At 42.8% G+C, this 27,360-nt stretch overlaps 1 protein-coding gene across 6 annotated transcripts; it reads right to left on the bottom strand.

The window, feature by feature from the left end:
• Positions 1 to 57: 57 nt before the first annotated feature.
• LOC310868293 (polypyrimidine tract-binding protein 2-like) lies at positions 58 to 26,993 on the bottom strand. Of its 6 annotated transcripts, none has more exons than XM_083778654.1 (14): positions 26,848 to 26,993; positions 24,024 to 24,051; positions 19,649 to 19,709; positions 18,291 to 18,496; positions 15,771 to 15,911; positions 14,842 to 14,997; positions 12,950 to 13,060; positions 12,042 to 12,252; positions 9,340 to 9,461; positions 5,685 to 5,718; positions 4,898 to 4,990; positions 4,073 to 4,289; positions 3,667 to 3,744; positions 58 to 2,387 (listed from the first exon to the last, which is right to left on the bottom strand). In XM_083778654.1, exons 1-14 carry the CDS (start codon positions 26,853 to 26,855, stop codon positions 2,258 to 2,260), a joined length of 1,596 nt encoding a protein of 531 aa, XP_083634780.1. In that variant the 5' UTR covers positions 26,856 to 26,993; the 3' UTR covers positions 58 to 2,257. The 6 variants fall into 6 exon arrangements, with proteins under 6 accessions (XP_083634780.1, XP_083634781.1, XP_083634782.1 ...); XM_083778655.1 differs by having other exon boundaries at positions 12,054 to 12,252; XM_083778656.1 differs by having other exon boundaries at positions 18,291 to 18,463.
• Between the last annotated feature and the right edge of the window lie 367 nt (positions 26,994 to 27,360).

Raw genomic sequence — 27,360 nt, 5'->3', positions numbered from 1 at the left:
GAGCTAGGGGGGGTGGGGGAGGACTATCAAAAGCAGGAAACCAAGTCGCACTTCCCCTTGGTAGAAAAAGTTCCGCTTTTAATTGTACTGCTTCCAAACTATAACCAATCCTTACATTTAAAGATGTAAAAAGTGGGACTAATATAGAAAATATACATTACGTTTTATTTCTAAACAACAAAACCAAGTTTGTCTTGATTTAACAATCAAGAGGTCTGAACACGATTATTCTTTTAAGGGGGATCCAAAAGTAATTTCTTTTTTTTTTTTTACTTTCCCCCGCAAGATAACAGTTTGACTTCATGACTGGAGCTTCATTTGCCTTTCCTTGAAATCAAAAACACATTTCCACCCCCGATCATCGTTACAATTAAATAAAAAAAAGAAACACTAAAGGCACAAACTTTGGTCCAACCAAGTAAAGCCCCCGCCCTTCGGTAAACTTGATCACATGACAATCACAGTGGACTCAATTCTGTTAGCCGCTTCCAAAGGCATGCAACACTTTGTCTCTCACCCCACAACCTAACAACATCTAGTAGACATGCTTAGAAAACCATAGTCACTTTCAATCCAAGTACGACACCAAATCGCTAGGGAATAAGAAAATAAAACAAAATCTTGTTCTTGGGTTAAACCAAAAACAAAAAAAAATGCCTACAAAATATTAAACTACAGAACACGGTGGTTCAGCTAAAAGGATAGGTTTGCTCTTTTGCAATCACTTATTCAAAGTACAGATGGCCACGTTGGAACAAGAGTTGGAACAAAACTGGAAAAAAGATTACATTTAAGTCAAAGCTATGCGTGTTCCTTTTTCACGTCGACTTAACTATGTTCACCTTGCTAACGTGGGTTTGAGCTGGGCTGTGGGATTTAAAGAAATGCATTTTCTTTTTTTCCATGACTTGAAAACAAAATTCAAAAGAAAAGAAAGAGAAATCCGAAGAAATTCTATGAATTAGAAAGCAAATCTTTAACCCATTTTGGGGCGGGAACCCCTTTTTGGTGTTTCAAACTTTAGCTATTGGAAAATAGCAGATCTACAAAGTCATAGCGCGGCACAGAGTGGCGCGCTATGAACTTATAGGTCTGCTATTTTTTTAAAGTCGTGAAAATGTGCCTCAGATCTTTGAATGTATATTCTTTCAGAGCAAACATTTTTAACTCAAATCTTTGCTTCTGAGGGGTTCCTAGAACAATATATTTTCACATAGGGGTCAGCGGCCAAATACATTTTTGGGGTCCTTGACATGAAATACTGAGAACTACCGACAGGAAAAAAAATAGGTTTTTCAGAAAATTGTCAGAAGATAGTTGTATTGTTTAGAAGATTTTTCTTTAATTTCGACGTCAGGCCTAAATGGCCTTTGCTGTTCAGAATCCACATAAAACCAATCTGATTCCAATATGGATAGGCAAAAGTAAAAAAAAGTTTTGTCGACAATCTGAACATAGCCATGGTAGTTTCTCAATACTGAACCAGTGAACATATACATTTTGTCACACTTGTTACAGACGCCTCATAAACAGTGTCCAACACAAATAGCAAACCTATGCTTTAAAACTGGGGGGAAATAAGCGTAACAACGCAATGCAATTATGAGTTTCGCTGTCTTGTTGTATAATGTGGCAGAGAAATCTTGTCCCACTAATAATTATAGCTAAAGAAAAAATGTACCTGAAAAATGTCTTGTTTGACTCGTTTCTACCGCGCCTACGAGGATGTCTGAAAGATGGAATTTGAAAGGCTTGCATTTCCCCATAATGTCCAAAGCTATACCAGAATACCAATGTGCCTCCAAAAGCATAGTATGGGGTTATTTGAACACAAACCGGGTCAGCTGTGAAAACTGGATGAAATTGTGAGGTAAGGCACAGCAGTATCTTAACTAAGAACCACTAAAACGCTCCTTTGTATAGCACGCGCGGGGGGGGGGGGGGGGGGGGAACGACAACGACGGCATGGGATGCGTTTAAAAAAAATAGTTGTGGTACAGTTACAGAGGGGGCAGAGGATGACAAAGGGGGCAGCAAAGAACACACGGAAAGTACACGTTTCTTCACGAGAAAAAAAAAGAAAACTTCAATCTCTCTCTCAAGGAATGACAGAATACAAAAAGAGAAAAAAAAGGTAAAATTCAAACAGCCAAACAACTCTTTATGCCCCACCCCCCTGGGGTCCAGAAACAGTCCCGTGTGGATTTTGACCCGTCAAAGTTTTGACGAGTCAGGTGTGTGTGCCTTTTTGGGGGCTCTAGATGGTGGACTTGGAGAAGGACACGCGGAGGTGCTGGTTTCCACCCATGTTGTAGTTGTGGAGGTCGATCAGGACCTGGATGGCCTCCTCCACCGTGGACATCTGCAGCAGGGCCATCTTGTGATCCCTGCAATTTGCAAATTTAGACAATTAGCAGACGCTCTTAACCCATTTAGACCTGAGGGACGATTCTACAAAAAAATCAAAATGTCAGTCGTTCTGAAACATTTTCATGTCAAGGATCCCCAAACATATATGTAATTGGCCGCCGACCCCCATCTGAAAATATGTTGTTCCAGGAACCCCCCGGAAGCAAAGATTTGAGTTAAAAACGTTCGCTCTGAAAGAATATATATGTAAAGATTTGCTCGTAGCGCGGCACTCGGTGTCTTGTAGACAAAAACATGATAATGCATCAATTGCATAAAAATAGTCAAAGAATCACACGTAAGCTTAAAGGAGAATTCCATGCTAGAGCCTAGAAGGCTTTCTTACCTTTATTTGTAGTTGTTACGTCCCCACCAAAGAGGTCCAGGTGTTTTGTGCAAATGTGCATTATTGGCTATTTCCCCTAATATAAGCCTTGAATTGCATTGAATTGAATGGGGCATTGGGAGAGTGTTGTGCTAATTTGCATATTTCCATCGCTCAAAATTAATTTTTGTATAAATCCTCTCTTCATAATGTAAATAGTATCCAAAGCGGCACACTTTACTACTTATTTTGAAGGAAATATATAAGCAAATTAGCACAAAACCCCCATTGAGGGCTTATATTAGGGGAAATAGCCAATAATGCACTTTTGCACAAAATAACACCTGGACCTCTTTGGTGGGGAAGTAACAACTACAAATAAAGGTAAGAAAGCCTTCTAGCACTTCTCCTTTAAGAACCCAACACTGGAACATCTATATAATTAAACTATGCGTATACACTATAGAGTGCTATGTCTACATAACATGCTATCTAATCCCTGACAGAAAACAACAAAAAGCATTAGGAACAGTGGTGTAAAGCAAGACATCATTGTACGACTATAAGTTAAAGCTTCAGTGGTGAATCCAACAAATCAATTTGGTAATAACAAAGAAAAAGTTGTAACTTTTTTTCAGGCCAATTTGGCGATACATAAATTATATAAATAACTAGCTTACTGGTTATTAAATAATCACACAAGTAATCATTATACACACTCATTAATTTAATTATAGACTATATTGTAATTATAGTAATGAGGCGTGCAGTTTGAAAGCGCCAATCTCCGCTCCAGTGGGTAACTTATGTTATGGTAAACATACCGTCTGCAACTAGAACACATCTCGTCAGTCCGTTTTACTACCCACATGTGTGTGCGAGGGCAGAGCTGCCCCATTATTTATTTACAGAAGGCAAATAAGTGTTCTTACTGGAAAAACTTGAAGGCTTTCACAGTGCCTCCGGCATTGGAGAACAGCAATCGCAGGTCATCTTCACTCACATCCGTTCTGTAACACAGAGAGAGAGAGAGAGAGAGAGAGAGAGAGAGAGAGAGAGAGAGAGGCAGAGGGGGAGAGAGACACAGGGTCATCATTGAGACGCAGTGGTTCCTAAACGTTTAGACGTTTGCCTGGGACCCAAACTAGTGAAAATAGCAGATCTACGAGCGAGAGCTTCGCACCTCGTTGCGAGTTGGCCGTTCTGTGATTGGCTATTTTCACTACTTAATTATTAGTATTTTTAAAATCATCATTTTTATCATCCGCTGCTGACCGGATCATAAACCTGTAAAGGAATGCTGCCCCACTAGGCTACTAAAAACACAAGGGTACTGACGGGATGTTGGAGAGGTGGAGGGTGGCGGAGGGTGGGAAGATGTTCTGGAAGTTCTTGGAGCCGGGCTTCTTGAAACGGTGCAGCGGCGAGTTGGTGAAGTCCTTGGTGAGGCCCTGGTCGTCCAGACCGTCGCGCGGCAGCGCCACTGACTGGTGCTTGGACAACGTCACGCGGATTATCTTCCCGTACATCTTCTGGCCGTTCAGGTGGCTCATCGCTGCACACGGGACGAAAATAAGCCCTCGCGGTTAATTCATTTTGACCTGAGAGCAGATTCTAAAAGCACAAGCTTGTACATCTCCCATTTTCAACTAAAACTTTGAATGTCCTACATAGGGGGAGAGGTCATGCGTGGGGGCGGATTGCCAGCATGAAAAAAAAGCGGTGGATCCTATTGGTTCACCGATCTGAGCATAAGGCCCCCTCCTCACATCCCCGGAAGAAAACAGCGGAGAACACCGACGTCAACGAATTTGGAGCGATGCCCCTCTGCAGGTGAGGCAGCGGTAGCCGAATGGTTTGAGGAACGGTCTTGATATTGGAAGGTCGCTAGTTCGTATCCCCGGACCGGCACGTTAAAATTACTACCGCTGAAGTGCCCTTGGACAAGGCATTGAACCTCTACCATGAAATGTTCTATGAGCAGGGCCTGGCTGTAAACAGGTTATTGAGCTTAGTCCAGTTACCCTGGGTAAACATAGTACCTTTCCTTTCCTTTGCATTGCTATTGGTTCGCGGTTTTAATGGGTTTACCCAGGCTTTCATTTTTGAGCCGAATGCGAACAAGAATGAAAGCCCAGGCTAAGCGGACATCATGAGACTCACCTAACTGGGCCTGGTTGCCGTCCGACATCTGGATAAGTGCGCTGTCCTTCTTGTTGTAGAGGATCTTCACCCTCTGCACATCCCCGTACACCCCTGTTTATCATGAGAGCCACAGACCCAGGCCCAACGTGACAGGGGGAGGGGGAGGGGACGGAGGGAGGGAGGCAGAACAAGCAGACGAGTCAGAAAAAAAACAACAGTTAGCACAGAGAGGCTATTTCAGAAACGCGTCTATATTAAGAAAAACAAAAGAGTGTAGTAGAGACTAGAGAGAGCTGAACACACAAGAAAGTAATAGAGTAATAGACTTCAGAATGGGAGGTGTGTAGAAAGAAAAGTGGTAAAAAGAGACGGATAGAGAGAGATATAAGAGAGAAACACCCTCTAAACAGATAAGTTATCAAGCTCTATCAAGCTGGGGTCAAATGGCTACATGATGAAACCAAAATAGCATGCAAACAAGTCTAAACGTGCATTAACACAAATCTCCAGCCGTTGAACCGACCAGAGAGTAAAAAAGAATAAGCACTTAACCCAAAATGGATAAACAAGAGCGGGCCAATAGTGTAGTTACAAAACTAATAAAACTACTGTGTGTGTGTGTACTGTACTGTAAACAAATTTACATAGGCCTGACATCAATAACGATAAAACGTCTCAAAGACAAGAACGAAAACAGGTAGAATGAGATCAGAGAGAGAGAGAGAGAGAGAGAGAGAGAGAGGCAGAGAGAGAGAGATAAAGAGAGAGAGAGCGTGAGAGAGAGAGAGAGCTAACGATAACATACCGAAGAGGGTAAACAGACTTTGGGGCGTAACCATCTTTAGAGGGAGAGAAGAGCAACAAGCAGCATGAGACAGGTAGGTAGGTAGAGAGGTAGGTAGAGGAGTCGGAGCGGAGGTAGGTAGGTAGGTAGGTAGAGAGCGTAGGAGATGTGACAGATTCAGGATCCAGAACGGTAGGTAGGTAGGTAGGGAGATGGTTGGTTTTTTGTGTTTTGGTTTGTTCCCACCCGGTAGAGTGATGGAGAGGAGAGGAGGTGGTGGTGATGGTGGGTCATGGAAGGAGAGGAGAGAGGGGGTGGTGGGGGGGGTGTTGTGGGTAGTGGTGGTGTGGTGGGAGGATTTTTATTTTCCCCATACACATACACACACACACACACACACACACACACACACACACACACACACACACGATAGTGGAGGTTCCAGGGAAGGGGGAGGGAGAGAGAGACAGACAGAGAGAGACAGAAAGACAGAGAGAGGAGGGGGATAGATGGGGACAGGGGAAGGATGGATGGATGGATGGATGGTGGGGGGCGGGGTGGGTTGGGAGGGGGGGGATGGGGGCAATGCAAATTGGAGAAAACAACAAAAAGTGAGGGGACAAAAAATAAAATACAGGTCAGTAACACTGGAATAATGCAAGGACGTTTTTTTGATCAGAGAACAATGGCTTGGATCAATGTTCCGTTTAGTTTTTTTGGCTTCTTCTTCAAAATAAAAACTGCAAAGAAATTGCCAAAAATGCATTTCACCCTGGACAGGCATGGGGTAAAAGATACATTTGTGTCAAGAAAATCATAAATAAATATATAAATAGCAATATAAACTAGATTAAAAGAAATAATCATGGGCATAATAAACAACAACAACAACATGCATTATGGTGTTAAGTCTGTCGATCTGGTATAGCTGTGAAATGGTGGCAGTACAGATAGACGTTTTTCTGAAAAAGCAGGTTAGTTAGAAAACCATGCAATCGCCAATTCAGTTCCGATAGCTTTCTTTGTTTGTTTTTGACATGCGAGAGTTGATGCGAAGGCCACAGCGCGAGAACTGTGTGGCGTTCACCCAAGTCGAAGACAGGAGGGAGAGAGAGAGAGAGACGGACAGCGTTCGCCCCCTTGTAGAGGGGCAGAAAGCTGCAGCAGCAAGCTGCAGTATCTGTGAACATTTCGGGGGAGAGGAGGGAGGAGGAGGTCTCTTGAAGCATTCATTTCATTGAAGCATTCATTTCATTCAGAGCCAGAGAAAAGGGAGAGGACGGGGGAGAGGAGGGGAGGGGGACAGACAGATGAGAAGAGAGAAGAGAGAGAGAGAGGTTAGATGAGAGAAATTGAAAACAATTTAAGTCACAGTTTAGACAAGAGAGAGATGAGAGAGAGATTAAGCAGCAGCAGAGAGAAGAGACAAGTGTCTGAGATGATTTTGAAGACACAGGTATAGATAGAGAATGATTTCATAATAATAAGCCGGGCTCAGTGAGAAAAACAGAGAAGAGAAGACAGTTAGCAGAGTTAGACAGATACAGTTCCACATAAGTGATGAGAGAGCGAGATAAGGAAATTGTAGAGGAGAATAGAGAACCAGAAGCAAGGTTGGATGTGGGATGATAAAGACTAAAAAAATCTGTCTAATGATTTTACGGCATGAGTGGTTGATTAAATGTTTTTTTTTTATCTATAATAAAAAATAAACTAATACACGATTTATGCTCCATCATATGACTGTTGCACAGCAAAAGTATCAGATCTACAAGCTCACGCGTCAAATCCGTGATTCGTTGTGATCTTGTTGATTGATGGGCAATTTTTGGCACGTGACAACATCATACAACAAAGTATAAACCAGGCTTTATAAAAGGACAACTTTGGTTGTTAGAGAAAGTAAAAGATGAGTGTTTCGTTTAACGATTTTAGCTATTTTTGACAAGGCATTTGTACGGTGCTTTCTTCATTATTATTTATTATAGTCCTACTAGACCTCTGGAAATTACATCTGGCCACAAAAGATCACAGGATCTACTGAATGTGAAGGGGGTAATATAGGGGGATGCAGTACCATCAGTATTGCATCACCCTATAGTCAGATATGTGTCAGTTTGTCACCTCCCCATTCAATAAACCCTATATTTTGTGGCCAGATGTAATTTTATGGGGTCTAGTAGTAAATAATAAATCTTCATAGTATTTTGTAAAAAATATACATATTTAGCCCCATGTTCGAATGCCCCCGCACCCTGTCAAAAATATCTAAAATCCCTAAAACGAAAGAAAGCAGCAAATAAAAAAAGATTAATGCTCATCTTTGACTTTCTCTAAGAACAACCTAAAACATGAACTTCCGTTGAAAGTTGTCCATTAGGAATGGTTAGAGTTTAGTGGTGGGGGTTCTGGGTACTTTCTGGTTAAGACCCTCTGGCCGTACATCTGCGTGGTAAAGAGTGAGTGGTATGGCTGTTTTTCTCGGAGACGTCTTTTCTTTTGTGCTCACACAAAGCAAACATCGACTGAACTGCCACAACCCACGGGAAAGTCAGGCCAATTAAATGATTATATGTGAGGTACTGTTCGTGCCCTGGAGGGCCGAGCCGGGTGGCCAGATCTTAGCATCCGGGCTCAGCCCTGCAAATTGACCCGACCCAGACGATCATCAACATCGACCACGTCAAAACGGACTCCATGAAACGGAACACGGGATGGCGCCGACAACAATGGGAGGCAAAATACTTTGAATGTCATCAACCGACAACCGTCTTATCAAGACCATTAAATGTAGCCCAGTATGGACATTTAAACATTGTGAAATTGTTAAGGTGAATTACGTGGCCGGTAAAGAGTCAAGAGTGAGGTTACGGTTAGTAATAGTCGGACAACGCGACCAACACCACGTCGGACAATGGCTGACGTCGTCAGTATGTGGACATTTCTTGGCTACATTGAATGGTGTTGATAACGGCTGATGACAGAGATTATAAATACACCCGAAACCGCTCGAGAATCTGGTAATGACTGGTAGGAAGAAAGTTCAAGTATAGAGTCCAGGCTGGCTGTTTGTGCGTGTATGTGTGTGTGTGTGTGTGTGTGTGTGTGTGTGTGTGTGTGTGTGTGTGTGTCGACTGTTTTAGGCCGACCAGCTGAGGAAATCACGACATTTCTGAGACCATTCATGTTTCTGGAAGACTCTTCTAAACTTGTATCATATTGCTACATTTGCTAGTTGTTTGAACACTTCAAAGAAATACTCTTCTTCTGCAAATATCCAATAGCCAAACCTAAAATAGCCGATCTACCAGCTCGCAACACATTGCTTTTTTCGGTTTGCACAGCATGCTTTCACAGAAGACATGCTGCTGGCTTCTATGGAATCCAAATGACTGAAATCAAGTCCTGAGAACTTTAACCCATTCTGTGCGGGAAACCCTTTTGGTGTTAGCATTGTGTTGTGCTTTAGCTATTGAAAAATAGCAGATCTACAAGCTCATAGCGCGGCACCGAGTGGCGTGCTACGAGCTTGTAGGTCTGCTATTTTTGAAAAATGGAAGAACGACTGACATAGAAACATAGCTTTTTCAGAAAACTGTCAGGATGTAGAAGACGTTTGTAGAATCTGATCTCAGGTCAGAATGGGTTAAACCGTGTGTGTGAGTGTGTTGCTAACCTCTTCGTTGAGGTTGCTGACCAGAAGGACTCCTCCGGAGCCGGACTGTCCGTGTCCGGCCAGCGCCACCCGCCCGGCAGCAGCAGCTGCGGCCGCCGCAGCACTCAGGGGATTCATGGCTCCTTGTTTTGGGGGGGAAATAAAACACAAAAATAAAAAAAAATGGCAGAAGACACACACAATCATGGCATGGGGATGTGCATCACAACGAACCGGTACGCCCCGTCACGATAGAGCAGTGGTTTTCAACCGTTTTCATATCAAGGCCCATAACGTATTGAAGTTTACAGTATTTACAGTTTTTCACGTGTCTATGAGGTGACGGTACTTCGTCGACACCCTGGAGTCGTTTTTATGTGCAATGTTGTATTAACTTTGTATTTAGGGTTTCTTCCTGGAGGCTGAGCCCTTGACAGTCAAATGGGCCAATGAAGTAAACAGTAATACAGTGGCATCACATCTACATTCTCCGATGGTATACACTTCTTGTCAATTAACACATTTAGTACAGGAAGTGCCTTCAAAATAAAGGCTATAGAGTGCCAGAGTTGTCTGATCGCTTTTACTTTGAAAGCCATGAAACAGGAAACGCTTGCCTAAAAAAGTTGACTTTACAAAGGGACCTCACATCCCCGATCATCTTAATATATTGTTTAACGCTCCAAAAAGCGTTCATATTTTGCGGGAGAGACGGATGAGGAGCAGAAATGAAGCGCCAGCATATCGATCCATTCATCACCACGGAGAGCGCCCTGGATTAGGAGAAACGAGTCATTCTTTCCGCCGCGCTAACATGGGAGTCAATGACAAGCTAATAGTTGCACTGAGCGTTAGCATACAGCAAGCGAAAAGCAAAATGCCCAAAAAAAAAAAAAAATCTGAATATTCTTATCTCGCCCCGCGTCGCTGGGAAGTCGCTAGGACGTCCTCACACGTCAATAGTACTAATATTTCGGGATCCTTATGACGTTCTCAGACGTCCTATGTATAGAATCTGTTAAGAACCCCTTTTGGTGTTTTAAGCATTATGTTATACTCTAGCTATTTTAAAAAAAAGTCTAGAAAATGTGACAAATCTTTGAATGTATATTCTTTCAGAGCGAACTCAAATCTTTGCTTCTGAGGGGTTCCTGGAATAACATTTTCAGATGGGGGTCGGTGGCCATTCACATATCATTTTTGGGGTCGTTGACATGAAATATTGAGCACCACCGACATAGAAACATAGGTATTTCAGAAAACTGTCATGATTTAGAAGACTTTTTTTTTTAATTTCGACATCAGGCCAAAATGGGTACTCACTTTATGCATGCGCATACCCTCTATTACTACATAATTGCCTAATCGCAATTATTTTAGATAATCGCAAATATTCTGCGCAACAGCTCTACAAACCACCTGCCTCGTTACAAACCTAAGCAACTTTCGACTTGTTCCAATCACTTGTTCAGCGGCTACTTGCCAAAGTAGACAGAGAGATTTATCGAGCATAGACACAATTTTCTAGTGGTGTGTGTGTGTGTGTGTGTGTGTGGGGGGGGGGGGGGCTGTTAGTTTAATGCCCCGGCTTAGATCAAGCTGTAGGGATATTTATAGGCTTTGTTCGAGATGGGCGCGCCATGTGGGGTGTAGCGCTTAACAACCAAGCTAAAGCTATGCACGCTACCGCCGAGCAGCCATGCCTTAAATTAACTAAGAGCGAATGTCTCCCTTCACTACAGATCGTTCCCCTTTAGCAGACATGGCTGCTGTTTTTCTAACCCTTCTGTGCCACCTTAGCTTGAATTATTCAAGCTCATAGTGCAGAACCGAGTGCAGCGCTATGAGCTTGTAGATCTGCCATATTATTATATTTGCATGAAGAAGAAAAAAAGGAACAACATTTTTTAGATGGGGGTGGGCGGCCAAATATATATATATAATTGTGGGAGCTCCTTGACATGAAATAGTTTGAGAACCACAAACATAGTCTTTAATGGGTTAGCAAGCCTGGGCTGCTGTTCTTCCTAATCTCCAGTACTAAGACCCAGCGTCCTGCGTGAGCGCACCAGAAGCACAGCAGTGCTCTGAGAGAATAGCAATGCTTTTAGCGTGTATCAGTGTTGTTTTCGTCTACTAAAACTACGAGGAAAAATGTTCGTCGACTACCTTTTTCCACTAATGAAAACTAAATGAAAACTAAGCTATGATGACTAAGACTAAGACTAAATTCACTGAAAATTTCGTCGACAAATAAAAACTAGACTAAAATGTTAGGAAGGGACTAGTGGACAAGAGAAGTCATTTTACAATTGGTTGCATGCTGAAAACAGCAGATCTACAAGCTCACAACGTGTCGCAGCGAGACGTGTTGTGAGCTTGTAGATCGGCTATTTTCAGCAAGTGTATAAACAGTCATTACGACGGCACAAAGGCCCACCAAAATACATTTTAGTCGACTAAATCAACTGTAGATTTAGTAGACTAAAATATTATGATATTTAGTCGACTATAACTAGACACTAAAACATTCCAGGTGACTTAAAATGTGACTAAAACTAAATGAAAACTATTCAATAGACTACGACTAAAACCAAAATCAAATTTGCTGCCAAAAAACAACACTGGCGTGTATACATACATATATACGAGAGCAATTCAAAAAACCAAAAAGACAAAGTAGAAAGAATATAATAATAATAAAAAAAGAGCTGGGGATGTACCTGGGATCTTACCAAGCAGGGAGTTGGAGTCCTTGTTGAAGGCGGCGGCCACGTTGGGGTCGATGCTGGGCTGCCCGTCGCCCGCCGGCAGGTCGGGCCGTGTGTAGTCCCGGCTCTTGTCGTTGTTGTACTTGACGTTGAGGTTGACCAGCTTGGAGAAGTCGATGCGCAGCGTGCAGCACGAGTTGTAGATGTTCTGACCGTCCAGGGCCTTGGGAGGGGGGAGAGGGGGCAGAAAATCACTGTTGACGAAGACTAAATGGAAACTAAACGAAGACTAAGACTAAAACTAAGACTGAATATATTGACAATTTCGTCAACAAATAAAAACTAGACTAAATGTTAGGAAGGGGCTAGCCTGGAACTCACCTATGCTTTTTATGGCATAGGCAGCTCCCGGAAGCATCCGCCCGGATGGAACTACGCGCAGCTGCGTGAGACTAATTACTTAGAGCGACAGAGAGAGAGAGCAGTGTCTGCGCAACTCTATGCCGAATTGAAGTGGACTCAGACCCAGACTTTTTTTTTCTCACTGGAAATAAAAACGTCCGGGTTTCCGAGGCTAGGAAGGGACAAGACATCCAGTACAAGTAAAAGACAAGTCATTTTACACTTGGCTGCATGCTGAAAATAGCAGATATACAAGCTCAAGTGTTGCGCTGGCGACACGTTGAAAAGAAGTGAAAAGAAGCAGATGGTTAATCCATGTGTATCAGAGGAGACATACAGCCTCCCCTGTTGCTATATAGGCCAAGCTGAAGGGATCAGCTTGTAGATCTGCTATTTTCAGCCAGTGTAAAATCAGCCATTACGACGTCATCAAGGCCCGCCAAAACACATTTCAGTCGACTAAATCAACTGTAGATTGACAGTAGTAGCAGTAGTATTACTGGTGAAATGGGCCTTACCAGTTTGGACTGCTGTGCGTTGATGGGATCGCTGTACTGGAGCAGGGCTTGGAACTGATTGTTCTTGGTGAAGGTGATTATTTTCATGACTGTGCCAAACTTGGAAAAGATCTGGGAACAAAAAAACAAAAACTGTCATTTAAACCAGATCAGATCAGGCTATAGTCTGGAACTACACCTCTGGACCAGACATCACACATCACAATCTGAGCAGGGAAGCTGCCATTTCCGTTCACAAAAATCTTTACATTTTGTTTTAGTGATTCCCATTTCTGCTAAGCAGCACGCTATATGTGCTTAGATGATTTGGATTTATATTAAGATACATTTGCGCGACTGTAAAAGACGAAACGGAAGTGGGGAGGAGGCTTCACTTCCGCTTTGCTTATGATCAAAGCTTCAAAATGTTCAAATGACAGAAGCATTTGAAAATTGCAAGAGGCGACAGTCTGGCCACACACCCGCTTCGAATGTTATCAGCCTATAATCAAGAATATGTTCCCGGAAATTAAACTACAGACACGTTGGGGAGCGCTTGCTTTTTGTGACCGTGACAGAGGTGCGTCGTCTCTGGTGACCTTGAGTTACGCGAGGCGCTAGCGGAGCTGAGTCGCCGTGCCGAGCGTTGCGAAGGCCACCAGGGACCAACTCTGTGCCGTTCGAGGTGCGTATGAATAGTTGCATAGTTGGCCTTCGAGTTGCGTACCAATAGGCACACTTAGTACATATTAGTTCAACCTACTTTCTACGCCCCAGACATGTCTGCACCGTCCTACGCGCGCTCCAAATGAACACAGCCCAGTGCCATCCAGGGGGGCAGTGAAGCCAAAAGTGTTTGAAGCCAGTAGGAAATGCTGACTTCCTGAAAGTTCATATAATGGCCTGTTGTGGCGTTGTCATTGGGCCCAAAAACCCATAGACTGTATTATCTTAATAAACATGAGCATGAATACTTTCTGCTTCCAGTCACTAGTTTAATTTCTCATGTCACCGTTACAGTCTATGATCGGGATCCACCCCCCGCTCGAGTAAAAAAACAAACAACGAAGAAGAAGGGGGGGAAGTCCCGCCTCGTTGTCTGGGTCAGCCAATGGCCAGCTGGGCCCAAACGGATCTAGAAAGATGGCAATTGGACTGACATGCTTCATCTTACATCCATATCAGACCCGGAGAACGCTTTGTCCATATTTTTTTACAGTCTATGGTGCCATCGCTGAAAACAACAGTATAGCCAATATGGCCAATTGGCCATATTCCAACGTCTTGATAACGGTTGATGACATGCATTCAATGCAGTGATGATAACATATGAATCCGTTCGGGACACGCCAGTGTTGTTTTCGTCGACAAAAACTAAGACGAAAAATGTCCGTCGACTACCTTTTTTCACTGACAAAGACGAATGGAAACTAAATGAAAACTAAGCCATGATGACTAAAACGAAGACTATATATACTGACAATTTCGTCGACAAATAAAAACTAGACTAAAGTGTTAGGAAGGGACTAGTGGACAAGAGATCCAGTATAAGTCATTTTACAATTAGTTGCTTGCTGAAAATAGCAGATCTACAAGCTCACAAGCGTTGTGAGCTTGTAGATCAGCTATTTTCAGCAAAAAAAAAGGAATTATGACAGCATCATTTTAAATACATTTTAGCCGACTAAATCAACTTTAGATTTAGTCGACTAAAATCTTATGACATTTAGTCGACTAAAACTAGACTAACACCAACACATTCCGGGTGACTAAAATGTGACTACAACCAAATGAAAACTATTCAAAAGACTATGACTAAAACTAAAATCAAAATTTGCTGCCAAAAACAACACTGCATTCAATGCAGTGATGAGAACATATGAATCCGTTCGGGGACACTGCGAGAGACTGACCTGTTGCAGCACGTCCAGTGTGACGGGGTAGAACATGTTGTCGATGATGATCCGGAGCACGGGGCTGGACGCCGCCGCCAGCGCCTCCTGGACGTCCGAGCTGGGAGAGCCGCCCGAGTGGACCGCAGACACCGCCTGCAGCACCGCCTGGGCCCGCTGCATGGGGAGGAGGGCCACCACAAACACCACCATCAACACCGTCCAGAACACACCCGCATGCCATGAACATTAAGATCTTGGAGCGCATCTGTGTCACCGTAGCTTTTTAAACCACTTTAACCATTATTTAAACTTTCGCCGTTGAAAAATAGCAGATCTACAAGATCACAGTGCGCTCATAGAGTGCCGAGCTACGAGCTTGTAGAAAGGATGCAGAGCAGTTTCTTTCCCCAGGCAATCAGACTTTTGAACTCTAGTCTCCCTAGTAGATAGGACATGAACTCGGGGAGGCATTCCTATCTATGAGAAGAGATGACAGGAACTCTATGTTCAGTTTTAAATTATTATTTCTTAAATCTGGTTATGCTTTTTTTTTTATTATTATGAATTCCTGTAGTTTATAGGACTTGATCAACGTTTGCCAACAGAATGGAATTGTGGATCTTATCCAATGATAACAAAATATTCAAAGTTTTGGGTCCGAGGCCAAATATCATCAAATGGTAGTTCGTGGCTCAAATGCCGAACCCCTTTTGGTGTTAGCATTATGTTATGCTTTAGATATTGAAAAATAGCAGATCTACAAGCTCAAAGATCTGCTCATAGAGCTTATAGGTCTGCTATTTTAGAAAAATCGAAGAACGACTGACATAGAAACATAGCTTTTTCAGAAAACTTTCAGGAGACATTTATAGAATCGTTCCCAGGTCTAAATGGGTTAATAATGGGCCTTGAAATGAAAAGAAAATGGTTGAAAACCACTGCCTTACCGAGTTGCCAACGTCGGTCTTGAGCTCTTTGTGGTTGGAGTACTGGATGAAGACGGGGACGTTGCGGACGTGAGGGTTCACCGTGGCGTAGTAGTTCACCATGGTGATGGCCGCCTCCTCTGTGCCCATCTCCAGGAACGCCTTGGGGAACGAGGGGAACCAAACAAAACACAGAGACCAGATGAAATGAAAGAAGACACAAATGATAAACAGTTTCCCTCCCTGGTTTGCTCTGGGTTTTGCCCATGGGTTTTTCAGAAGCCTTTTTTGTAATCGACCTCAGTCCAAAATGGGTTAAGTGAACTACCGGTAGGTATATCTTAACACAATACTGCCCAGCCCTCCAGGCCAGAGCGTGGCGCTAGTGCCACAGAAATCCGTGAAGTAAGCATAGCTGAAGTGATGTAGTGTCGTTTCTGTGGTGTAGGCCTAGGGAACGGATGTACGATGGCCCCCAGAGCAGCCATCATGTTCAGCGCGGCTCGGATTAACGTTTTAATAGGCTATAAACATGGCATTTTATGCCATTCCGAGCATAAATAAGACAAACAACGCTGTGTACCACGGATTACCATGTACGCTGTTTCTACAACGAGAGGCCTATGGATGCTAGCCATGGAAGCTAACAGAGGCCAAAAAGAAAAAGTAAATAAATATTTTTTTCATAAGTTTTAATCAAATCTTGTTCCTTGTGGATGGCTCAGATGACCTTATGTGAAGAGAAGCAGCTGGTTAACACTCCAATTGCCGGGGGTTTTTAATCTGATCTCAGGTCAGAATTAAAACTGTCAGGATGTAGAAGACATTTTTAGAATCTGATCTCAGGTCAGAATGGGTTAACGTTAATCCATGTGTTAATCCAGGGATCAGCAGGGACTGGGAGTCTGGGACATGAGGTCGTTGAGGTAATTGGAATAAACTTTATGGTTCATACCAATTATCCCATGGCAATTTATAGATTTCTTTTTGGGGGGAAAAAAAAGAAAAAAGATTAAACTACTATATATCGAGAAGACATTTCTATCATTTGACAAACTGGCAAAAAAGTCCTTAAGGGGTGCTCAAATAGTCAACAATGGCACACAGGGCAGGCATACTATGTTATCTGGATCTAGGAACAACAAATCATATTGGATTGCTCAAAAGCGTTTTTGGGGAAGCTGCTGCAAACTTTTTTCCTTCCCCGATACAGAACTTGTCTGACACACCATCAGATACTGCTCTGTATCCGTTCCACTGTACATTCAGAGGAGGAAGCTGACACTTTATCATGACATACTGGCATTGGCACCAATGTAGCCAACAATGCTACAGCGCTCCAGAGACAATCTGGGAGGGCAACTGTCAATAATGTACCACCGCCCTCCTCAGTAGACTGACAAAGGCCCTGCTAGTGGTCAACGTTTTGTATTCCATTCAGGGAGCCTGTGAGCACACTCAAGTGAGTCAGAGGAGATGCGGTTCCCAGATAGCAACACATAGTATCGCCAGTGTGCTCGCGTCACACAAAAGACAAGTCAGTGGGCTCTTTGAGACTGACAGAAAATCAAACTGAACGTGTCACTGTGCTCAACGCCGAGGCATCGCCCAGGACCTTCATGGGGACCCACACGACCGCAGACATCTATCTTAAGTCTGGACACGTGTACGAGCCAACAACAATGTCCGGCAAATGTCTATTCTCTCGGTCAGGCCAGACAACTCTTCCATAATCTTTGAACGCTCCATAAATCAGGAGTGTTTATTTCATGTGACCAATTCACGTCAATTTAAACTGCCGTTTAAAACACAGAAAGTGATAAAAAGGTGTAGTTTTTCCAAGACAAATAAAATCAACCACCTGTATGAATGAGGCCTCACCAAATCTATAAAGTTAGCAAATGCATTTTATATGGATTATCCGTCACGCTCCTATTTCTGCTGAGCAGTAAGCCAAGATGAACTTCGAATACCTACAGTTTCCAGTAGGGCTAATTTACGCAACTAGTAAGGCTAAAGGGAACTGGGGGAAAGGGTGTGTGTGTGTGAGCAAAAAGGTCTGTCTCAAGAGACCAGTGGTTCTCAAAGGTGGGTCCGAGGACTCCCAGGGGTCCTTGAGGGAGTTCCAGGGGGTCCCTAGTAGGGATGTCGGTAACGGTTAATTTCCCAGCCGGGTAGCCGATGGCATTATCCGGTTAATTAACGGTTGTTGATTTTTGAAGTTTTGTAGTTTGTAGATCTGTTGCCACAGAGTGGCGCGCTACGAGCTTGTAGGTCTGCTATTTTTGAAAAATCGAAGATCGACCGACGTAGAAACATGGCTTTTTCAGAAAACTGTCATTTTCAAACAGACATTTTTAGAATCTGATCTCACGTCAAAATGGGTTAAGCATGCGCATACCCTCTATAGCCGTAAAAATTCTCTTATGGGGGTCCCTGGCATATCTCTTCAAATGGGGGTCCACGGGCTAATTAGTGTCAATTGTGTCAACATGAAAAGGTTTGGGAACCACTGGACTGGGGGTTGTCTCTGTGTCTTACCTGATTCTTCCCTTTGAGCGTGAGGATGTTGGTGACCTTGCCAAAGGGCAGCCCCAGGGCGATGACCTCCGTCTCCGACGCCTCGTTGGGCAGCTTCCGGATGTGGAGCACGCGGGACGGTGGCGCCTCCTCCACGCGCAGCTTTTTACTGTCGCTGCCGTTGGAGGCCCCATCTGAAAGACTCACAATGTGAGCTTGCAGATCGTCTACATGACAGCATGTTTGTTAATGTATTAAAGATGTATATATGCACCGCTGGATTTCATGATAGGCTAGGTAGTGATGTGACAAGTGACACCGTCGTGCAATGGAGTAGACTTCATGCTACAGGAGTCTTCGTGTTATGGGGTATATTTAAGCAATGTTACACGAGAGGGTGTGGTTTAACGTGATTATTGCCAGTGATGCGGTCAGGAACGAGACGAAATCGAGTTCCGCAAGCATCACTGAACTGGCAATAATCATGTTAAACCACACCCTCAAGTGTAAAATTGCAATTATACAACAGTTACCCTTAACTAAGAAAAACGCTGAAAAAAAATATTTTTTTAATGACAGATGTAGTCACTACGACCACAAATGTCCCAAGAAACTAGCTAGCCAAGCCACCGAGTTTGCTAGCGATCTGGGAAAATAGAGCAGCTGAATTATTTGTTTTGATTAGGTGGTGAATGGTGCTGGTTTGATCCACGGCTAGAAGCCGTTTCAACCAATCAGATTGCTTCCTCGAAACAACCCGTTGTACATTTCGTTGATATTTGTTGGAATACCTATACTGAGATCTGGTGGGTTATCTCTGTGACTGCACTAGCACTCTTCCAGTCATCCTATATCCCCCGGTGTGACCATACTTTGTCTAGCCTTATCTTACCAAACGAAACAGTGTTTTCCGCAGTGTGTTTATACAGTGCTGTTTATTTCCCCAACACCAAGTATAAAGGTTAAGAGCTCGATATCCAGGCAATGTTTACGATACAGCAACTGACTCCCGGGGATTGTAGGCAAACAGGAGGTGTTAAATAAAATAAAATATATCAGAAAGATGTGTTTGCCAGTCACCACCTGAACTCATTGAATTTCCTGCGGGAAACACTTTAAGCTATTAAAATGCATAGTGCACGCAAACGCACACCCAGTACACCATCCATTCCAAGCACGTAGCACTGTGCTGTGGGGTGCCCACCTACTATGGAGCACAAGGTTATTCATACACTAAACCTTTGAACCCATCTCATTTCTAAATACCCATTTATCCCCCTTGATAACACTTAATGCCTCCGGACGTTTGTTGATCAAAGGGCTTCATGCAAATTCCCAGGCAGCCAGCCCCCCCTCCCTGGTGGTCTGAATGAACTCACCACTGATACTGCTCATGCCAGAGTTGGGACTGTTGTACATACTCAGCTCATCCGATCCTCTCTGCAATGAGACAACAAAGAAAAGAAAATTATATATATGATCACACAGTAACACACACACACAGCAGTGAAATGTCACAAGAAGATCTACATTAGTAGTCCCTCTCAAAGACGACAATAAACCAGCACACAGGAACACAGTTTAAATTAAGCAAAAAAACAAATGCAATAAGGATGCTGGGATAAAGAAGCAGGGAGGAGGACATAAAACGACGGCTTAAGAATGCCTCCCGTTCATTCCGCTCCCCCGTTGCAGGTTTAATCTCTCTGAATTTAAGATGCCCGAGATGTGTTTGTTTCATCCCGGAGTTGCTCGGGGTCCCCACGGGTCCCGCAGAGCCACGCACGCGGCAGCGCGCCAGCTGACGTGCTCCCATGCACTCTTAAACCTGACTGATGGGAGCGGTGAGGGAAAGCGGCTGGGGACCCATTACAAACACAACTTCGTAATAGCTTCAGACCAGTGCGCGGCCGAGCCCCCCCAAAACCCCCCCTCCCCTTCTCTTTTTCTTCCTGCGAGTGAATTTGAACCAATTGTTGTTTGTGTCACCGGCATTCTTTATAGTTACGATAAACTAGAGGTTGCGGGGCCGTGGCAGCAGCCAGCAGGACACACAACACAAATAAATTAAAGGTAATAAAGTTGTCTTTGACATGGGCCAAAATGTGTGCACACGTTCGCCCAACCCGAGAGTGTACCAAATGTTTTCGCCGCAGCCAACAGTAGGTAAATTCTTTGTTTGGCTTTGACATGAAAAATTGATGAAATAAACAGGGTGGCAAAAAAGACGAATCTTATCAGAGGAATCAGTGTTTTACGACCGTTCCATTTTGCCTTGGAGGGAGAGGGCTTTAACTTGGTTTTAGTGCAGATGGAAATGCAGCTGGTACTTGACAAATAAGGTTAGGTGCCCGCAAACAATGCATTTACACGAGGAAACAAGTTTGTTTGGTAAAGCTACCTGGACACAAGCCTTTCACCATTTCATTACAGCCATTATAATATCATGAGAACTGGAAACAGAAAAATATTTCAGAGATATAAGACCCGTTCCGGACCCACATATTGGGCTATAATGTCTTTAAAAAGAAATGTCAAGACTAAACTAGTCTACAGTGCCCCTTGGAATAAAATGCAGACATGTGCATGGTGCAGCAACAGGCCTGCAAACTCACAGCATGAACACATTTTCGCCAGTTATGTTTAACAGATGTGATTGTACAACCTCGTACAACCGTTATAAGTCTAAATCAGAGGTTCCCAGGTGTTTCCATATACACAGGACCTTCAAAATAGCCATAAACTCTGGCTGCGGCCCCCTATAGAAAATAACATTGCAAATGTGCATTGCGCATCTAAAAGCTCACGTCACGCCACACTGAGATGCCTTGTGAGCTTGTAGATTTTCGATTTGAGGATTTGTTAAAAGTTTTTGACAATGACATGACTTATGACCACTCCTGCCCCCTCCTCCCTTCATTTCGCTCTCCATTTCCAAATGGCCCCCACGTTGAAACTTTGGACAAAGAATAGATCATAAAATGCACAAAGCAGACTAGGCCTAACAAAAAAAACTTTGGTTACCGGTTGCCGACCGACTCTATTAAATATGCGCGACTCATATTATTTTATTGGCATTTGGTGAAAATAAATAAATAAATAAAAAAAGCTCAGAATACGACCGAGTCAAGACCAAAAAGGTCTTTGATCATTAAAATTCTCTTTGATGAAACCATCGGGACACGCAAAGTCAAAATAAAGTTTTCTTTCGTCTAAAATATCACGTGCGCAAATGTTTTGGAATGCGTCATCGCGAGGTGCATGGTAGGCTACTTGAGGTTGTAACTCATGTTCCATTTCCAACATTCTAATGGTTTCCAGCGATTTCCAGGGGCGAGTAAACATCTTTGAATCAAAGTAGCAGCGATCCTCTGAAGTGACGCAGCATGTCCAATACTGTCCTCGTTAACAAAGTGCAACTTTTTCATCATTCACCGTTGGCTAACGTTGTGCAACAGTCCAGAACAGATATACACAATATTATGACAACTGTCAACTTGGCTATAATCTACTGTAGGCCTACATTAATCATTGCCTCTCAAACCCACATACCACGCGTAATGTGCGTTGCCTAACCAAAATAACAAGACATACAATTCAATTCAATTCAAAGGGCTTTATTGGCATGAGAAAACATACGTTTAAAGAGCAATACAACAATACAGCAATACAATCAAAACAAAAATGATGTACATTGAAGGTCAGGATCTTCAATAGATCAACTTCTATGTACCAAGATCACTCGATGCAGGTATAGTGCAGGAATATACACAATGATTCGTCTTTAGGGTGGTTGTGTTCCATTTGATATCCTTCTCCTATCACAGCAGCTCACAAATCTTGCTGCTGTGTTTGCACATTGTTGTACTTCGCCCAGCAGATATGGGAGTTTTTTGTCATTGGTCATGTTTTCAAAATCTCCGTGTGTGGTTGTAATCTGTGGGAAGTATGTGTCTCTGATGTCTTGGTACAGTGGACAGATGGTTAGGAAGTGTAGCTCGGTTTCCACTTCATTTAGTGTGCAGTGCACATACAAACTATCAACATGCCGCTCGATTGCGTGTCGACAGCTTGCAGATCTGTTCTTTTGGGCACACATGAGGCGCGCTGCGCTGCGATGCGGAAATTAAATTGCTGTAGTCTACAGCGCTACGATTTGGAAACCAAATAGCTGTAGCCTACAGTGGACTGTAACATTGCTTGGTCAACTATATTACGTGTATGCAGTGAACATTAACATTAGCGCTTTCAAAGTTATATGGAGCATTTACCGTGGTGACGTTGATTTAGGTTATTCACCCAGCTGGGTTCAACGAGACAGCAGTGTCTCGTTAAGCCCTGACGCTTCCAAAACGAGCTATTGCGGATTAATCGATGGGCGTATAGAACATTTAAGCATATGGCAAGTTAACTTAAGTTATATACTTTGATGCTGAACACTAAGCAATTAATTTGGTTCGCAAACCAGAGGCCAGACAGCGGTAGCAAGTTCAACAACCACCGTTCTAATCTGTTTGACCAACCACCGTTCTAACACTATTCACTTTTAAGCTGCATACTGTATATCAGTATTTAGAATGGACTTAATTGTTAAAGCTCCTCATTCTGAATTGAGCTCATCTCATACTCTGGGGTAAAATGTTTTATTATTTTCAAATCCTGGTATAATTCATTCACCAGTCAGTATTCTTGGTTTTCCAACTCCTCATGCCATTGGTTGGTTTAAGTTAATTTGTTTGATCCAGGGATAGCCAGTAGCTCTCTGCTTCAAAACACAAGTTCATGTTTCAGCTTTATTATTATTTTTTACATTTGTATTTATTTTTGGTATGTGAGTGATGCAGCACTTTACTTTGGTTTTGAGTTGAATTAAAACTCTAAAGTATTCAACCAGTGTGTGGACATTCTATTCAAAGTTTTCAAATGTTTAGCTGTAGGCATACAGTGTTGTGTACTTGAACCATTCATTATTTAAAAGATGGTATTTCAGGCAAATATTGAAGTTATTAAAAAAGAAGCCTATCCATCATTGCCGTAGGAAAAAAAAGAAAAAAAATCCTTGCTACCCATCCTTCCCACGAAAAAAATAAATAAATAAATAAAAAGAAATAAAAAAAAATCCTTGCTACCCATCCTTCCCACGAAAAATAAAATAATAAAATAAAATTCCCTACCTACTCAGCCCAAAAATGACCAAGCCAATCGGAAACCAAAGTTTTTTTTTTTTAGGCCTTATCTGCCAACAACAGCGAGGTTCACCAAGGGTGGACACTGGGCAGCGATCCCTTCATTTCTGTGTGGACGCCTCATTTGCACAAAAACAATCAGATTAACTCTCCTGTGTAGAAAATACAGCCGTCCCACGCCACTTCTCCCATTCAACCGTACACTGATTGGCTCAAAGATAACAGACAGCAGGTGACAGTCAAGCACCAATTCACTTTCTATGCAGTCAATAGCAAATTGATTATATATAGAGTAGATACAGAAAAGGCCAGCCAGAGAGGTATGTGGGGAAAACATTTTCATTATGATTCCGAACCTCTACCTTCGGTACATCCCTTAATAAGCCAAAGTATCGGATTGTGGCTGTTCTGCTTAAATTGAAATGGAAGCATAACGATTTGATAGTAGTCTGTGCTCATTCAAGAACCATACTTAACATTTAAAATCGTATTTTTTTATGGAATTGTTTTCATTTACGGTATGTTTGTATTTGGAGAAATATGGGATCGAGCCGGTTTGAAAACTCACCTTTACCCCAACTGCAACATCACCGAGGCTGGAAAAAAAAGAAAGAAAATAATGTAGGAGACTAGGAATTTTGTTCAAATGAAAACATACAATATGAACATGTTACATACATATGTGTATACAACATTGCAAATCTTTTGTAGAAAATACAAAAGATTGTACGTGATTGTGGTTCATAACGTAGGTTAAATTACGATGCAACCATGCAAAATGCCTTTTTCTTGACCACGATTGTTTCAGTCTGTGTTCATTTATGTGGCAAGGAGCATTTTATGTGCCTTTTCAAGTGAGTGGTACAACTCTGTGTGGGGCTCTCCAGAAGTTCCAGACCCACAGGAACGCGGCCAGGGTGCCGGCCCGGTTCCGGAGAGCCGCCCCGCATCCGAAATGGTTGAGAAATGACAGAGTTACCGTGTGGGGGTCCCTCTACTGTACTGTAACACCCAAAATCATCATATATACAGTTAATGTGTATGTGTATGTGTGTGGCTGCGCAACAGTGACACTTGGTTGTGACTTGTGAAAACCAAAGAAAAAGCTATTTTCGTGCTTGGACAGAACCAGCCAGCCAGGGACAGACCCAGGGACACACATTTGCACCACTCAGAAATCTCAAAAAGCCTGCCTTAAATCCCAGGAACCTTGGCTTAAACTAAACACCAGTGATGAAGTGATCATGTTCAAGGTTTCCTTGTACAATACACACTGCGGCAGCATTAATAATAATTAAACATGGCATGTTGATTAAGCCTGTGTTAAGACAGACACACCCATGTTATACTTTCATTTTAAACAGGAAATGCCAGTAGTGATGTCACTCAGTCACATCATAGGTTTACTGTAAGTGTAAATGTAACTCAAATTACTCATTCATGCCGTTTCATGCAGTCTAAGACAAATGTGATGTCTCCCAGGGACCAAATCTAGTGAAATTAGCAGACTACAAGCTACTTAAAACTTTTTCTTTTTCTAATTGGAACTTATTTTATTTCTTCATTAAATGACTGAGAAAAAAATATTTGAATTTGTTTTTAATTCATGAAAAAGCTTTAATGTTTTTTAAATAACAAAAATGTGTCTGCGGTACACAAATGATGAGTCCCAACCTAGCGAGAGAGAACGAGTCAGGCTTTTATTGTTATTCTTCCGGTTTGACCGGTTTAACCCCTTAGATAGCATTTCTGTTGGCTTAGATAGCATTTGACACAGACTTATAGCATGTTATGTAGACAGCACTATAATTGTATTGTATATAGTCATAGCACGCCATAGTACATATGTATAGCATAGTAGTAAATATGTATAGTTTATATGTATAGTGTATGTATAGTTTCATTATATAGATATTCCACTGTTACTTTCTTAGCTTACGCATGTTTCATGATATTGATAAATGCTTTTATGTGATGTATTCCCATGCTTTTGTTCTTGCTTAAATGTAAGTCGCTCTGGATTAAGAGCGTCTGCTAAATGCCTACATTGTAAATTGTAAATTGTTTGAGGGAAAGGAAGTTCCAGATTGATGGTTCCGGCCTGATGACTACAAAACAATGACTACAATATGGCATAACGATATCATCCGCTCCCGATCAATCACACAGCAAATTATCCGAGGTGGAGAATGACACAAGGTTAGTCCCAAACCAGTATGGGAAACAGTGGTCATTCAACTGTAAACACACGTCTGTCCACTGTCCAGCCAGGAATTAGACCACTGCCTCAACGTCAGGTCTGGAGACCACCAGGGGGTTCAAATGACTGTAATGGGTGTATAAATGGCCATTTACAGGTCAATTTGGTTAGTTCAGACAAGAGTTAAATTAACACTACTGAGTTTGTACCGTGTAGATTCAAACATTCACTTGGAGTTACAGCCCCAAGAAGGGTCTATTTGGAGCCCAATTGTGGGCCCGAGACCAGACGTTTGAGTCTGAGACCACCATCTGAAAATAACGTTGTGCTAAGCTAGGGAGCCACATACAAGATTTGTGTTGGGAAAAAAAACATTGCAATTTCCAATGTTTTCTTCCACCTCTAAAAATAGCAGATGTACAACATGCAACGGTCGTGAGCTTGTTGCAGCCAGGTCGGATATTTCCCATATGACGACGTATAGGATACGGTTAAAAAGGAGATTAAACTGATGTTGGTGTAATATTAACCCATTCTGCAGGGGAACCCTTTGACGAGAACCATTAGTTTAGCTTCACGGGTTGTTGTTGTTGTTGTTGGCATTACAACGCCATCAGTCCCTGTCAAGCTAAAGCCGTTAGCAGCATTCAGCAGCTAAAGCCAACGATTAGCTACAACAAAAGAGCATCGTCGTGTGTGTATGTGTGTGGGTTTTCAGGCTTTAGCCGGCTGCCAGGCAGCTAGCTAGCTAAGCTAACGAACCTAGCCAAAAAATGGCAACAACGGCGACACACACAAGCGACGCCATTGTGACGTTTAATAGGGGCATTTAATAGTACATTTCATATATATTGTACATTTACACGTTTAAACGCCGAACGAAACTGCGTTGGCGGCGCGCGAGCTTCTCAAACTTCCTCGAGGAGGCTGCAGCCTGGCGTGCGCGTGGTGTCTATGGAAACCATGATGGAAACCCCACATCATCCACACCACCGCCACCCTAATGCTAAGCTAACGCTCAAACAACAAAACAACAAATCATGCCGACCACTCCGAACTGCGTCTCGCGGTGTGGACTAGTGGTAGTGCGAGCCCCCGCGCGCAACGCTTACCGCACGGGCGTGTTTTATTAAGACACACACGACGACGGGGGTTCGGAATGATAATAAAGATAATATGAAACGAAACATACCCGTCCATTTCTGCACGTTTTTGTTCCCTTCAGTGCTGTTTTGGATTCGTGCTTCTTCTCTCTCTCTCTCCCCGACACGGTACAGTTACAGTACAAACACACACAAACAGCAGCAGCACGCACGACACGACGGCAAAATGGATGCTGCCCGCGGCCGGTTACTACTGGAGCTCCGGAAATGGACGGGAATGCACGGAAAATTACGAGGAGATCCGAGGAACTGCTGCTGGACGCGGGACGCTTAGGACGGACGGGAACGGACGAAAGGATCCGAGCGGATGATTTTGACAATGCCAATGGAATGGATGGAAACCTCCGAGGCGAGGCGTTCCCAAACAGCGGCTCGGGAGTCGGGACTATAGAGTTCATTCATAGAGATATGACATATCTCATATATGTATATATATATATATATATATATATATATATATATATATCATATATATGACAATATATGTTCATTCATTGCGGGGCCTTAGCCTCTCAGGTTTAATGTTTGTTTTTAGTTCAATG

This window comes from Protomyctophum parallelum, assembly GCF_964188405.1.
Source record: "Protomyctophum parallelum genome assembly, chromosome: 12".
Taxonomy (NCBI): Eukaryota; Metazoa; Chordata; class Actinopteri; order Myctophiformes; family Myctophidae; genus Protomyctophum; species Protomyctophum parallelum.
This window is presented reverse-complemented; position numbering and strand designations above follow the sequence as displayed.